Raw genomic sequence first — 16,436 nt, 5'->3', positions numbered from 1 at the left:
TGACCATATGACATTCTCCCAATCTTCTTCTGGATCATCCAAATGCTCTCTAGCAAACTTCAGATGGGCCTGGATATGTACTGGCTTAAGCAGGGGGACACGTCTGGCACTGCAGGATTTGAGTTCCTGGTGGCGTAGTGTGTTACTGATGGTAGGCTTTGTTACTTTGGTCCCAGCTCTCTGCAGGTCATTCACTAGGTCCCCCCGTGTGGTTCTGGGATTTTTGCTCACCGTTCTTGTGATCATTTTGACCCCACGGGGTGAGATCTTGCGTGGAGCCCCAGATCGAGGGAGATTATCAGTGGTATTGTATGTCTTCCATTTCCTAATAATTGCTCCCACAGTTGATTTCTTCAAACCAAGCTGCTTACCTATTGCAGATTCAGTCTTCCCAGCCTGGTGCAGGTCTACAATTTTGTTTCTGGTGTCCTTTGACAGCTCTTTGGTCTTGGCCATAGTGGAGTTTGGAGTGTGACTGTTTGATGTTGTGGACAGGTGTCTTTTATACTGATAACAAGTTCAAACAGGTGCCATTAATACAGGTAACGAGTGGAGGACAGAGGAGCCTCTTAAAGAAGAAGTTACAGGTCTGTGAGAGCCAGAAATCTTGCTTGTTTGTAGGTGACCAAATACTTATTTTCCACCATAATTTGCAAATAAATTAATAAAAAATCCTACAATGTGATATTCTGGATTTTTTTCCTCATTTTGTCTGTCATAGTTGAAGTGTACCTATGATGAATATTACAGGCCTCTCTCATCTTTTTAAGTAGGAGAACTTGCACAATTGGTGGCTGACTAAATACTGTATATGTAACATGTTGATAACATGGGTAGACATTGTTTGACTCATGGAACCATCATATGAGTTACAAGACAACAAATATCAGATATGAGGTGTGTCTTTATTGGAGTTGACAGTGCATCTGTACACCCACTATAAGGTGAAATTATTTAGAAATACTGTCAAAATGGGTTGTGAGGCCTATCCTGTATGGGCTCATTTGTAGGGACAGGCCACCAGAGGTCTCTTCACAGTCCCCAAGTCCAGAAAAGACTACTGGAGGCTTACAGTACTACATATATCCATGACTACATGGAACTCTATTCCACATCAAGTAACTCATGCAAGCAGTAACATCTGATTTTAAAAACAGATACAAATACACCTTATGGAACAGGACTGTGAAGGGACACATACAGGCACACACACATGCATACACACCCACGATAACATACACACTATACACACACACGTACACATCGATTTTGTGATGCAGATATGTGGTAGTAGAGTAGTGGCCTGAGGGCACACACTTAATGTGTTGTGAAATCTGTTGTGAAATGTAATGCAATGTTTTTAATTGTATATAACTGCCTTAATGTTGCTGGACCCCAGGAAGAGTAGCTGCTGCCTTGGGGATCCATATAAATATAAATGCATTCATTCCTTTCTATTGTGTAGGCCTACAGTAGACCTATGTCAATGTCACAATAACTATTCTATCAAGCTACAAATATCTGATGACTTCTGCTTTTAGATACTAAAATAGCTATATAATGGATGTTTATATGCATGGCAATTTAACTTGCTACAATGTGGCTGGTTATTGGAATGAGGATGAATTTATGCTCCCAGAAAACAATCTTGTCAAACATACACAAATATGTTTTATAATTAAAATTATAAAACTATTATTGGTAATATCATACTCTATGTCCAAATGTGAGGCATATAATCCACTAAAGTTGGACTAGCAGGAGCAGAATGAGATGAGAGGTTATTTTGGCGATGGAGATTAAGGCAGGGGCTTTTTGTCATTTGTGCGAGACAAGCCATTCATTCATCCATCCAGTTCACAGCCAAAAAAAGGCTGGTCCCAGAAATTAGCAGTTTCAGCTCAGCAGCAAAGTCGTCGGGCTGTGAAGGCAGAGAGAAATTGACTAATTAGCAATGCGCACTAAAACTTGACGGTTCTCTCTATAGCAGCGAGGGAAGACTCGGGTTTTCTCCCCCTTTCTCTTTTCTTTCTTCCATAGATGTTTGAAATCGCAGTCATTTACGCTCGACAGTTTTTACAATAGCCTTGAGCCATAATTTTGCGAGTCTCTCCAGCATCCATACCCCTGCATGGTCTCTCTCCACTGGCCATGCACGACCGTTTCTCTCCCCAACCGTGGATTTCCTATTACTCTCGTTACGACTCACTGAGCCCCAGGCCCAAGGATAATGATGTGTTGTTTCTTGGTAGCATAATTTGTCACACGTATATTTCTTCTTCTTCTTCTCTTGCAGAAAGCACAGCTCCCTCTCACACACTCACACACTTCTTGTTAATTCAGAAGAACAAATGATCAACGCCAACAAATAACCTGAAATAGTGACTTTATGAGTGAGAATCAATAATTATACTGTGGCTCCGACCATAGACTTTTAAAGGAAAGGAACACATCTAAAGAAAAAGGAGAACAAAGAAAAATCAAGTGAGATTATTGGGAACCTGAAGCTTTTTACAAGCTCGTAATCAGGTAAGTTTGGCTTGATCTGAAACAAGCTGCTCACATCATTTAGTTGTGACAGGCGCTTTAGAGAATGTGGCGACTACGAAACAAGGTAGTACAGGACGCTTATATCAAGTTTACAAACATTTTTCATGTAGTAAATGCATTTTTAGCGTTGTTTAACTACATACACATGTGCATGTTTCATTTATATTGTTGAATTACTGCACTGAATGAATCATTTCCGATACTCATGTCTGAATAGTCGTAACTCAGGTAAAAGGGGAAAAAGCTTCCGCACCGAGCACAGTGATGTCGGCTGTGTGAGGGGACAAACTAATTGCTTTTGTATCACTCCGTGCGTGCATTTGTGGATGTGTAAATTTGATCATTGTGAGAGTGCAGCAAGATAAGAGGAGAACGATAAGTGTTAGCTGAATGCTGCATATTCTCTTTGCATAGGGGTTGCCGTTCCCTTATTCAACAACTTAAATTGCGTTATCAAAGAGAAGGCGCTGCAGCATCTCCTCTCATAGTTTGTTTTGGCAATGCGCGTCAAACCGCAGCGTCAATTGAAATGATCTTGTCTTGAAATAATGCAAATAGCAATTGAATGGCATATTCTTGGGACAATAGGTTTTTATTTTCTCTTGTCTTCCGACATGAGCCAAAGCAAAGTTGAAATGATAGCCAACCGGACCGAACTATATTGTTCATTGCAGAATAGTATCGGCGGGAGCAGCATGATGGTTTACCGGTTCGATCGGATACATATTCATTTAACTAACCATTATGATCGGTATAACGTGAAGGTATTAGAGACAATTCCCTCCTGACAGTGATGATGATATCATGTTATTTTATTCATAGATAAATGGTCTAGATGTAGGCTAAATGGCTTGCATGGTGTATTTGTTGCCTAGGTGAAGTCATGTCCAGATCGGGTGATAGAACATCCACCTTTGACCCTACACACAGTGACACCCTGCTGCACGGGCTCAACCTGCTATGGAGGAAACAGCTTTTCTGTGATGTGACTCTCACTGCCCAAGGACAGCAGTTCCACTGCCACAAAGCAGTGCTGGCGTCCTGCTCTCAGTATTTCAGGTGTCTCTTTTCCAGCAGTCATATGCTCAACAACGAGGGGACCAACAACAACAAAGACCAGGGGAGCAGTGGTACCCCATCTTCCTCCCCCGATGACAAGCTGATGGCAAGCACCCGGTCCATCAACAACCTGGTCCTCCAAGGCTGCTCCTCCATCGGACTACGGCTAGTGCTGGAGTACCTGTACACTGCCAATGTCACGCTCTCCCTGGACACTGTGGAAGAGGTGCTCTCGGTCAGCAAGATCCTCAACGTCCCTCAGATCACCAAGCTCAGCGTGCAGTTCCTCAATGACCAGATCTCTGTACAAAACTACAAGCAGATCTGCAAGATCGCAGCACTGCACGGCTTGGACGAGACCAAGAAGCTGGCCAACAAGTACCTGGTGGAGGATGTGCTGCTGCTGAACTTTGAGGAGATGTGCGCCATGCTGGACGCTCTGCCGCCCCCGGTGGAGTCAGAGCTGGCCCTCTTCCAGATGTCTGTGCTGTGGCTGGAGCATGACCGGGAGACTCGCATGCACTACGCCCCGGACCTGATGAAGAGGCTGCGCTTCGCCCTCATTCCGGCCCCGGAGCTGGTGGAGAGGGTGCAGTCGGTTGACTTCATGAGGAGTGACCCAGTGTGCCAGAAGCTGCTGATGGATGCCATGAACTACCACCTGATGCCCTTCAGACAGCACTGCAGGCAGACCACAGCCAGCAAGTGAGGATGTACACACACACACACACACACACACACACACACACACACACACACACACACACACACACACACACACACACACACACACACACACACAAGGTTGGTAAATATACTACCTTGTACACTTGGATATGGTTAGGGTTAGTGAGGATGCTTTAGAATGGTCTAATCTACCTTATTTTCCATACCATCTCACACTATAAATGTGTTAACTCTCAGTACATTTTTTAAAGTGTTGAAAAGATGGAGAAACATAACTTCAGTCAATAGGAAGATAGTTGAACAGTACATTCAGGCATTTCTTACAAAATACGAGTTATCACATTATTCCCAAAAATATATAGGTCACTTATAATTAAACATAGACACACTTGTCAAACATATTACAGAAGAGCACATGAAAACTGCTATTGACATAACCTGGGTAGATATAACCTATAAATACATAACCTATACATTTTTGAATAGCTTGACAAGAGCAAGGAAACAATTAATGGATTATAGAGTTGTAGATCTGGGTGATCCATACCGAGAATGGCTGCTTTGTCTGCCTTACCTACAGTCCAACCATGGCTTGTCATGGTGTGTTCGTCATGATCAGCATTTTCGAGACAGTTAATGGACAGGAGTTGCCAGGAAGATGATTGGTGGTGCTTGAAGCTGCTGTTGTTGACAGCAAACACCTTAGTTAAAAACCTCTTGAAACACCGGAGTTTGTATTATAACTCTGAAATATTATGGAGCAATTTTGACTGTTACATTTGTTGAACATTATCTTCTTAATTCAGAAACAGTAGGCTTTATGATTGGAAAACTAATCTCACAGTATTGGAGAAAATAGAAATGAACAATTATCTTGCACTTGTGGTGTATAATGTATTTACCAGAGTAATTTATAATTTATAGCATGGTTCATTTCCTTATTTATTTCTCTCTATCTTTATGGAGCACACTACTGTTTCCCTATCTAATGGAAATCAAAGAAAAAGTTATGAGCAATGGAGAGGACCTGCATGTCCTGTAGCATGTTGCCATGCCTAGTAGTCTCCTTTAGTGAGATGTCCATACATGGGTCCAAATGCAGCACGGATCTAGGATCTAAACTTCTCATATTAATATCACATGCCACTGTTTCTCTCCCCTCAATTCATCAACATTATCTATGTCCAGTGGTCATTTGCATATGAGAATAACCCCAAAAAACACATGAGTGGGCCATTATCCAAATGGATGCACTGAGACGGTGGTCATTTAGTCATCAAAAATAGCAATACAAATGTCTGGAATTAATGGCCAATGTTGTTAAAACGACTGTTACTTTGTGGTTAGTTGTTTAATTGCATTGAACTTCATTCAAAACAAGATGACTGGACTCAATGCACAGTAAAGTGTGTGGCTCGGCTATTTCACAAACAAACCCCCAGACCCCCCGGAATATGTTGAACAATTGGTTCAGAACTGCCACATGGAGAGTCTTCACCAATGGAATAGCGATATTGATCTACTCTACTGTATATTGCCCAGTCATATCTGCGTCCCTGTATGACACCTTTTAGAAAAGTCTGATGACTTCACACCTAATTGAACAGATATCTTTAGGGGTTAAACCCCCTTTGGACAGAAAGCATATGAAAAGCAAGCAGGTTCATTTTTTCACATCAATTCAGAGACAAACAGTTGTGATGTTACAAAGTCTAGTTACTCTGTTATTACCATGTTATTAAATAGATACAGTGTTCAGGATAATACACAATGCTGTTAAGATGTTACTACTGTGATCTACATAGCTCATATAGTGTTGGCCAATAAGGAAGTGTCTACATGATGGGGAACATTATTTTGTTATCTAAATCTTTCATACAGGATATGCTACAGTTCAATGACTTCCAACACAATGACGTTGTAGTGATCAGTTGCAGTTGGCTTGGTGCTATAATGGAAAATCTTGTATTTTTGTTTGATGTTGGTGGTTGTTTTATTTAATCTATATCAGTTATGTAATCTTTGTGTTTCCTACCTCTTATCCCCACACTTCAAACCCCCTCCACCCCAACCCCAACCCCATCCAAACCCCAACCCCTCCACACCCACTTTACTCCAGGATTCGTTCCAATAAGAGGATGCTGTTGCTGGTGGGTGGCTTGCCTCCTGGACCTGATCGACTCCCCAGTAATCTGGTCCAGTACTATGATGACGAGAAGAAGACATGGAAGATCCTCACTAGTGAGTAGTAGCGCCGTCTTTTACCTGAAGCTTCTTCTGTTATAAGCGTCAAATTAATCAACATTCTATCAATGTCATATTTGATATTTTGTTGAACATCAATCGTTTTTTAAAAATGATTTCACAAAAGGTCATACACAGTTTATGTCTCATTTTAACCAGATTTCAACCCACAAATCAACAATAGGATTTCAAGGGTTGGTTTATTTCAAGTTTAATGTTACGAGGCTTTACCTTTAGCACAAGTACATTTTCTGGTCAAATGAGGGAAGAAGGAAGAAGTTCCTCAAATTCCTAGAGGTAATGGTGTATTACTAGCACTTTTAGTACGTTTTTAATCAGAGCGTGACTTTACAGGCACACCACCATGGCATGGAGTTTCCCTTGTTTTTGCTGAAATCTCCTGGCAAAGACGCATGGCCAGATTTATTGTCATCTAACGACATAGTGGCGTGTAGATTAACATTATAGAATGACATGTTACTGTCCAATATATTAAGATACAATATATTATTATTGAATATTGAGTATGCCAGATAGATAGTAGAGAGATAAAGAGAAAAGAAACATCCCTCCAAGCTAATAAAACCATTTTGGTTTTTGGACATGCATCGACAACTAGAAAAACGTTGCAAAGCTAAAAGCACATTTTGTGGATATTCTTTGCCCAATAACTTACAGATGTAGGATCTTAATTTGAGCCAGTTTGCTACAGCTTGAAAATGGAAACAGGAACAGGAAATGTGAATTATTATGTGGATTATAATTAATGGGCATTTTTGTAGGGGTTGACACGTTTCGTTAAGGAAGTGGAAATTAGGAACTTTAGAAGTCTTCTTAAACCTTGAATACACTGCAAGTTTGCATTTCCTGATGTGCAACAAAATAGTCAACAAAGTAACCCTTTACACTCATACCCGTATACAGATTGAAAATGGAAGATTTGGGCACTGATAAAACGGCTCAATTGGAACGCAGTGGCTGTACAGTAACATACTATACATGATGTCAGAGCTCTGTCCTTGTGCTTCACAGCACTGTTTTGACTGACAGCTATTCTGAACTTGAGCACCTAGCGCGACAAGAAGTTGCCCCCATTGGGCAACTTTTGCTCATTATTTGATGTCTGAGTGAGGGAAATGCTGTAAATTAACAGGACTCAATGTATTTTGAAAGATGACTCATTGAGGATTATAATAAATACTGCTTTGATGTCACACATGCAAGCCAAACACCTGTGAGTCCAAATGTGCACTTGTCATATACAGTGTCAACGTTTATGATCATTATGTTCGATGTACAGTTATAAGATGACATGATGTCATACCCTGGGTTGTTCTGAACAGAATTAGCCTATTTTTGTTTATTGTGAGCCACAAACACCTGAGTGTGGGCCACACACACCTGAATGTACACGACTCCTTTCTATGCGCACCAAAATTACAATATGTTTCTCTGAAATGCCTTGTGGAGGCCTAACACTGTAAGATCGTATTTTATAACTTATCTAGTCACATTGGCATTAGAAGAGGCTTTCAAATGATGTCCACCTGAACCAGCTAGAGATTTATAATGGACCGTTTTTGGATTGCGTGAACAACAACAGTAGTTGTGTGATGGTGGAGATGCAGGGTTGTGTTCCAAACAAAACAACTACAAGTGTGCTTGCTCTAGTTCCTCAACGGCACAGCTAGGGGAGCTCAAAAAGCACCTTATAGTTGAAGACTGTTCTTTGAGTCATAAAAATGCATTGAAATGTCTTAGGAACTGTGAACACTTTGGAGGGGTGTGTGTCCACTTGGAGACAACAACAAAAATAAGTGTAATTTTTGTGTCTTGTGTTGCACCTACCCCACATTTTCCAGGAATAGTCTTATCATGTAACTGAATGTATCCAGAGTATTTTCAGTTTTCGTTATGATCAAATGCGGCGAAAAGTACAGTAAATGTAAAAGGCACATAAAATCAACAGTCTGGATGTTGGATTCAGTCTTGTGCCAGGTTGTTTTCTAACCTTTGGTGTAATAATTTCCCCATAATCTGCAAACTGTTCCCTTTCAATTGCTACCATAGTTATACATTTTCATATTTCTTCTATAAGAAACATTTCAATGTAGCCCTGTCCATATAGGCCAATTCCCACGAGTGTAAAGGGTTACGATCCTACATCTGTAATGCTTCTGCAAATACAAAGAACAAGCTTTCTATTACACTACTTGCCTCAAGATATAGTGTCCTATGCTCTCTCTCCCACCTGTCTATGTTGACCTTTTGAGAGATACCACTATATTCTTGCCAATTTCCAAAGGTCAAACAAGTGCTAATGGAAAACCTTATCTGTCCTTTGCATCATCATCATCTGTGTCCATATTGAGTTGTTGTCCTCTGGCCTGGCAGGGAGCATCTCTCACTAATGTCGCTCCATTCATACATATTACCCACTGGTCTACCTCCCTACTGTCATCTCCTAGACCCTCTACACTCTATTCTCCCAATACAATACAACTGTATTGTCCATTTGTCAGAACTGCTTTCAATCACTCCTATTCAACACACTAACAACACTTGTCTCACACATGCCCATAGTTATTTCTGGTCCTGGTCTGATATTGCCAGTGTCATGTACCATGATACCATTTCAACACATACCATCTGTAGCTAGACAGAATTGTAGCAGTGGTTCCAAATACTATGCACCTGTCTGCTGTCTGTCAACACTCAACAAGCTACATTTCTGCTCTGTTATCATTAGTGTTACATTAATGGTATTTTAACATTTCCTCTTGATTTTGTCAGCCATGTTACCAGAACAGGCATGCATACACAACGACTTTCAGCCTCATTGATATTTCAGTATTGACATTTTTCTCATTAAAGCTCATTGGTATAAAGTGTAACAACCAAAAGGTCAATGGGGATTTCCATTATTCAAAACTAAAAGTTAACACTCAAATGGTCCGTGTCCGTGTGGAAGGACAAAACTGCAAAATCATCCCCTTAACGTAACACATCGATAACCACCTGATGTAGCTGCTACACAATGGATGTGGAATAGAGGATGATTAACATTCAATCATAACTTTTCAATGAGGCGAAGCCTGAGAGGGATAGCGTTTGATTAAGACATTTATCAACACAATTTAGGGAGAGTCTGATCCCTCTTGTCGCGTCAGATCACTGCAGCTCGTCTGTTCTAGAAACTAGAGGAACTCTTGCTTGCCATCTAGTGTACCTATCGCACCGTGAAGAAGCAGGGAAGAGAAGGAAGACAAAGACATTGGCTCAGTTAAAGTAGTGACTCTGTCCACCGCTGCCTGATTCTACAGTACCTGTGCCAACCTGGCATTAACACTTCATGGCTTCAAAAATCCATCTTGATCTAAGCACAGTACTGAGCAAAAGGATGCAATGTGGTGGGATGCAACACTAACGATGTTAGATGGCTGTAGTAACGCAACGGTTGATTGGTGCAGTTGCCGTGGAGTCATTCAGTCGACCCCAACCAAGTGTGTTTCTATGCTGAGGTGTCTGACTCCCTCTAGTGAACCTGAGAGCTTACTGTAAAGCCAAGACCAATTCTAAGGGATTGGGTTTCTGCCACATAGTGGCTTTACAGTTTTGGCTCCAGTGGTAAATATGGAACAGTTTAAATATATTTTGATATCAACATCTATGAACATCATGATCCCTGATTCAGAGATAGATCTTATCTCTTTTCAGGCTGTAATGTACAAGACTATCAGAATAGGAGTAAAACGAATAAATGAGCAAACTTGAACATAAGTTATGGACAGTAAATCCATCGAGTCTATTTATCCTCAATACCATCTCATTTACCCTCAGTGGAGTGCAATGTTTTTTTTTACAGTATCAGATGTTGTTTACTAAGAGCAGAAATCACAACACAACAAAAATAACCACTCTTTCAAATCTCTTAACATCTACTAAATGATAACATTAAGGCATGTGAACGAAATCTACCACCTACACCCTTTTGCCAGTGTGGTGCACTGAAGTCAGGGAGTAGAATCCACTTCCCTCAAGATAAAGCTGTTAGTCCTCCTATCTACCGTATCTGAGGCTCTCCACCTTCAATGGAAGACCTCTGCTTGTCACACACCCTTATTGAAGATTAAGCTGTGTAAGTCAGTATCTGTCTGAGATAGACTCCCCTCTATGAGAGGAAGACCCCTGCATGTCAGCCAGCCACAGCTTTTGAAATTGCAGAGCTGAGGAGAGGAGAGGCCAATCGGAAAGAAATGAGATTCAAGGCTGTCTAATTTTACAGCAACTGCAATCCATCAGACTAGCGTGGAGGTGACGGTGGAAATGACGGATGGAGACAGACAGGTGGGCTTTACCATGCCACTGATTTACGCTCATAAGCCCACGCACGGTGCGGGCCTCTAGATTTATTGAGTGAACATGATCATGTTCATTATGACTGTCACCTAAGACCGTTTCTCTCCGTCTCAACGGGGGTCACTTTAGCAGGGGAAGATGGAGTGGAGAGAGGGAGAGGGATAAGGAGGTTCACCTAGACACACAGTAAACAGGCAGGGAGACTTCACCACCACCGGGTGGTTGGGAGTGTTTGGCCTTCATGCAGTGTGTTGTCGAATGTGAAACAACACCAATTGTCTGAATACCGGATTAAAATAAATCGTTTTGATTCTTTTGGTTGATTTTGTGCTAGAGTTTGGAGTGCAAGTTACTGCTCTTTCACACACAGTATAGAGTTTTTACTGGAAGTCAAGTTGTGACATGGTGAGGTAGAATCTAGGAGCAGAGAAGAGAACCAGACAAGGAACCCTTGCTTTAGGAAAAAAATGTAAATACTTTACTGGAAAACGTTCAACAGAAGGTACAAAGTAAAACTGGGAAAACAACCAACACTAAGAGTGGAACTCACTCAGGAGACAACGCACACAGCAAACAAATCAAGCTTCTGCAAAGGGTGACAGATAACATACCTCTCTTAAAGTAAATAATAATTAGTAACAAAAACACCTGTGTCATTATAGTCTCTAGGGCGGCCTCTGCCGCCCTCTGGTGACAGGTGGAACCATGACACCACCATGTGTCCTGCCTCAGCCAGTTTCTGACATCCTCCACTGTTGTCTTGTGTCTCCCAGTAATGCCTTACAACAGTGCCCATCACTGTGTGGTGGAGGTGGAGAACTTCATACTACTGCTGGGTGGAGAGGACCAGTGGAACCCCAATGGTAACATCACTACTGATACTACTACTAATGCCAATACTTATACTAATACAAAAAAAAATATTAATGTATATATAGTATTTAAATTCATAATTCACATTTTAGAAAGGAAGTGGCCATGTGAACTGTTTATGGATCTTGATTCTGACATGTATTTTGCAGGAAAGCACAGCACTAATCATGTCAGCCGGTATGATCCACGATTTAACAGTTGGATACAACTTCCGCCTATGCAGGAAAGGTAAGTCAATGCAAACAAAATTGACAAAATAATGCAATACAAATAGATGTGGGAATTATTGTACTGATTATTAACACTGAATTATTGCAGGTTCTGAATGTTCTAACCATTCCATACAAATAGCTTAGTGGTTAGAGCAGTTAGGGTCAGTAACTAAAGGTTGCTGATTCTAATACCTGAGCCGACAAGGGGAAAAAATCAAGGCACTTAACCATCATTTGCTCCAGGGGCCCCTTACTACTATGGCTGATACTGTAAAACATCACATTTCACAGCACCTATCCTGTGTATGTGACAATAAAACATCTTTGTTTATTGTTTTTTTTACATACAGAGGTTATACCTGAGTTGTAACTTTGTCCAACAAGGCATCCACCACACACCCACACACACACACACACACACACACACACACACACACACACACACACACACACACACACACACACACACACACACACACACACACACACACACACACACACACACACACACACACACACACACACACACACACACACACACACACACACAGTCCTGGTTGTTTTAATGATGTTGTCTGTTTGACACATCCTCCTCAGGAGAGCCAGTTTCTTTGCCTGCTGCCTGGATAAGCACCTGTATGTGATTGGTGGGAGGAATGAGTCAGGCTACCTCTCCAGTGTGGAATCCTACAACCTGGAGACTAACGAGTGGAACTACGTGTCCTCCCTGCCCCAGCCCCTAGCCGCACACGCTGGAGCAGTGCACAATGGGAAAATATATATCTCAGGTCAGACCTCACTCATTTTATTTAACTTTAATTTTAATAGGTTGTCCTATTGAGGTCAAAATACCTATTTTACAAGGGAGACCTCACAGATCATCTCAATGGAAATAAGTTCATATTGAAAATGCAAAGCTGAAAAATGACTAACTCAGACACAGTAAAAATGAACTGAAAAAATCTATTGATCTGGAGTATCGTGATTAGTGCAGGACTGCCAGATATCACCTATCAATGCATACATAGACTTGTTGATTTCCCTGCACACTTAGTCAGGATGTGTAAGAACCGACGCTGGAGATGAGAAGCAGGTACGGAGAGAGAACATTTAATATAGCACAGACATGGAACAGGGCAGGAACAGAGTCAGAACTGGGGAACACAACGACATACGACAATCTATGCTGAAGCGGGGAACAGACAGATATAGGGGAGGTAAGCAGAGTGATGGGTCAATTGATCCTGATGTGTCCATTCATAGCTAATAATAAAATCTTTATGTGTGTGTCTGCTATACCACTATAGGTGGAGTCCATAATGGAGAATATGTTTCCTGGCTGTATTGCTACGACTCCATCATGGATGTGTGGGCCAGGAAACAGGATATGAACACAAAGAGAGCCATTCATGCCCTGGCTGGGATGAATGACCGCCTCTACACTATTGGGGGCAACCATCTGAAAGGTAAAGACTGGCATGTCTCAGCTACTCCATTTTTTGCACTTAGCCACATGAATGAATGTGGAGTAGAAGATGGAACCTCTGAATACTAGTATATTCTCTATATTCTCAGGGATGCTGTCCACTAATGCTCAATTGGATTCAATAGCTTGACCCATAAAGCCATATGACCCCTCTAGCTTGTCCTCAGTTGAGCATTATTCTAGGAATATTGCAGTGTGGGAAATCACAATGAGGGTTCCTCATCATGTTTCCTTTCTGCTGTGCTCAGGTTTCTCTCACCTGGACGTAATGCTGGTGGAGTGTTATGACCCCAAAGCGGACCAGTGGAACATCCTCCAGACACCAATCCTGGAGGGACGCAGTGGCCCCGGCTGTTGCATCCTGGACAACAGCATCTTCTTAGTGGGAGGATACAGCTGGAGCATGGTAAAGGCTCATTTCACTATCTTTATCCTATGTTAACGCTTATCCTAGGTTTAGTTGAATTGCTATACAGTATGTCTGATTGTGTGTGAGTATGAAGTTGTATTTTCTTGTTTTAAAAGCACAATAGCTTAGGGTATGTAGGCCTACTTTAGGAATACCAACAACCTGGTGGCTAGATTAGTTTCAGTCCTGATAGAGACTGCCATAGGTGGGACACTGTGAAATACCTTTAAATTACCTTGAAACACCTTTGAAAAACCTCAGACACATGCCCATGTATAAATTAATATAATAACGATGTCTCAACTGCTGTATTGCAGGGAGCCTACAAGTCTTCCACCATCTGCTTTAGCCCAGAGAAGGGGACCTGGACAGAGCTGGAGGGAGAGGTGGCAGAGCCCTTAGCAGGCCCATCCTGCTCCACTGTCACATTGCCTGCCTGTCTGCCCTTCAACAAATAACACATCACTAGGTACGACAGAGTAGCAGGAGAAGTAGGTGAGGAAGAGAATGGGGAGATGGAGTGCTGGTGGAAAGGACCATCGATAAACGAACAGTTGTTAACACATTTTGTCATGAAGTACTCCAATCAGCCGATGGGATGTGTAGAAATTATTTTTTTACTCGTTTGACAAAAGAGCACTTTCGTTATTATTGCCTACTGAAGGTTTGAAAAAGTAAGTTATCATGTATTTCCTGTATTTAAAACCCCATCTGTGTTGAACTTCTTCCAGACAATGGACACATTTCATATCAGATGTTTCTTTAATCGATAGTAAGTGTTTTTGGCTTATCTTGATATAGCACGCATAGTGTTGAACTGAAATGTTATAGCTTTCAAAAATCCATTTGTATCTTGTTATTAGTAGGAGACATCAATCAAAAACAGAATGCAGTGCTGTTAAAAATAATTGCCACTGGAAACTGTCTGTCAACCAAATCACACTGAAACGGAACTCTGGTTAATACCCACTGGGCACAGAGGTCAGTTCAGAGTCTAGTTTTGATTTACATTTGGTTGAGTTGTCAACTAACTTTAATTCAACGTGAAATCAACACAAAATTTCACAATGTCATTGGATTTAGGGTTAAAAAGTACGAAATAACCTTACGTTGATGACTTTTTGCTAATCTAATTAGTTTCCCACGTTAATTCAAAGTCATCACATTGCTTTTTGGGGTTGAAATGACATGGAAACAACTTTGATTCGACCAGTTTGCTTAGTGGGTATGCTCATCTTTTAACAACCAAAATCATGATTCTGTGTACAGTATATTGTAAAGCAGAGACATACTAACAGTTGATCTGCTTGTTAGATCGTTGCCATACTGTACATGTGGCAAAGGAATCCTTCTCCCTTCAAGCTGCAAGCAAGAACAATTTTTACATTCAAAATCTACTCTGATCTTTGTAAAAACGGCATTAATAACTGATATGATTATTTAAGGGTGGTACAATCAAATGATTATTATTTACTGCTAGCAATTGGTATACATAGGTAGCAATGTTAACTGAGTGATAAGGTGGGTTTTCTGTTGTTTTGCGTTCAATGTTACCTGTTAATGTTTAACAGAGCCTATTTCCAGAGATCACAATTCCCCTCAAAAAGAGTATATTCCATTTAAGATAAGGATAAAGAATACAGGGGTCCTTAATGCACTAATATTGAACTTTAAAAACACTGTGTATAAGAATGGTTCACAAAGCTAAAAGTTTGCTGAATTGTTGTTACCTTTAGTTATACTAAGTTCAGAAATATGATGAAAAGTGAATTCAACTGTCATGTATACATCCTACTCTTTTGTCTAAGTAAGTGTGCAAGGTCCACACTGAATATTGGGAACCTGTTGAAATACATATAGATAGGGTATGTTGATTTTCATTTTTGTAAATAATCGCTTGCAGTGGAAACATTTTTGTGCACTCAACCTGGGATTTATTCTCAAATCCTGTTATGTCCTTTGCATTTTAGAATATGAAAATAAAAAGGAAACTTGATGATTACAACAGTCTCTGAAGCTTGTTGCAGGTACTGCAAATACATCCAGTCAACAAACCCTCACTTTACATAGAACTTCCAGTATCCAGTGCCTTGCAAAAGTATTCATCCTTGTCATACGGTGGGTGTAGCTGGTGCATGGAAGTCAGGCGCAGGAGAGCAGAGATGAGTGAACAAAGAAGCACTTTACTGAGGCAATAGTAAGAACAGAACGCAACTGCGTCAAAAAAGAGATGCCCAAAGAACAAGTGAGGCAGCACAAAGTACAACAACCAAGTACAAAGTACCAGCTGCCACAAATCACGGGTACAAATAAAACCCGGCGCAACCCAGACGGAAGCGTGCCAACCTAGATAATAAACAATACCCCACACAGACATGGAGGGAACAGAGGACTAAATACACATAATAATCATGAGGAGATGTAAACCAGGTGTGTGGAAAACAAGACAAAACAAATGGAAAAATGAAAGGTGGAGTGGCGATGGCTAGAAGACAGGTGACGTCGACCGCCGAACGCCGCCTGAACAAGGAGAGCGACCAACTTCGGCGGAAGTCGT

At 41.1% G+C, this 16,436-nt stretch overlaps 1 protein-coding gene across 1 annotated transcript; it reads left to right on the top strand.

Moving 5' to 3' along the window:
* The first annotated feature begins 1,990 nt into the window (after window positions 1-1,990).
* LOC109875300 (kelch-like protein 14) lies at window positions 1,991-15,881 on the top strand. The gene is made up of 9 exons (XM_020467611.2): window positions 1,991-2,529; window positions 3,426-4,314; window positions 6,416-6,537; window positions 11,673-11,762; window positions 11,922-12,000; window positions 12,582-12,772; window positions 13,292-13,450; window positions 13,719-13,876; window positions 14,197-15,881. The coding sequence occupies exons 2-9, from the start codon at window positions 3,434-3,436 to the stop codon at window positions 14,335-14,337; spliced, it is 1,821 nt and encodes a 606-aa protein (XP_020323200.2). The 5' UTR covers window positions 1,991-2,529; window positions 3,426-3,433; the 3' UTR covers window positions 14,338-15,881.
* Window positions 15,882-16,436: the final 555 nt, after the last annotated feature.

This window comes from Oncorhynchus kisutch, linkage group LG30, assembly GCF_002021735.2.
Source record: "Oncorhynchus kisutch isolate 150728-3 linkage group LG30, Okis_V2, whole genome shotgun sequence".
Lineage (NCBI taxonomy): Eukaryota > Metazoa > Chordata > Actinopteri > Salmoniformes > Salmonidae > Oncorhynchus > Oncorhynchus kisutch.
Note: the sequence above shows the minus strand (reverse complement) of the source record. Positions and strands in the feature narration are given on the sequence as shown.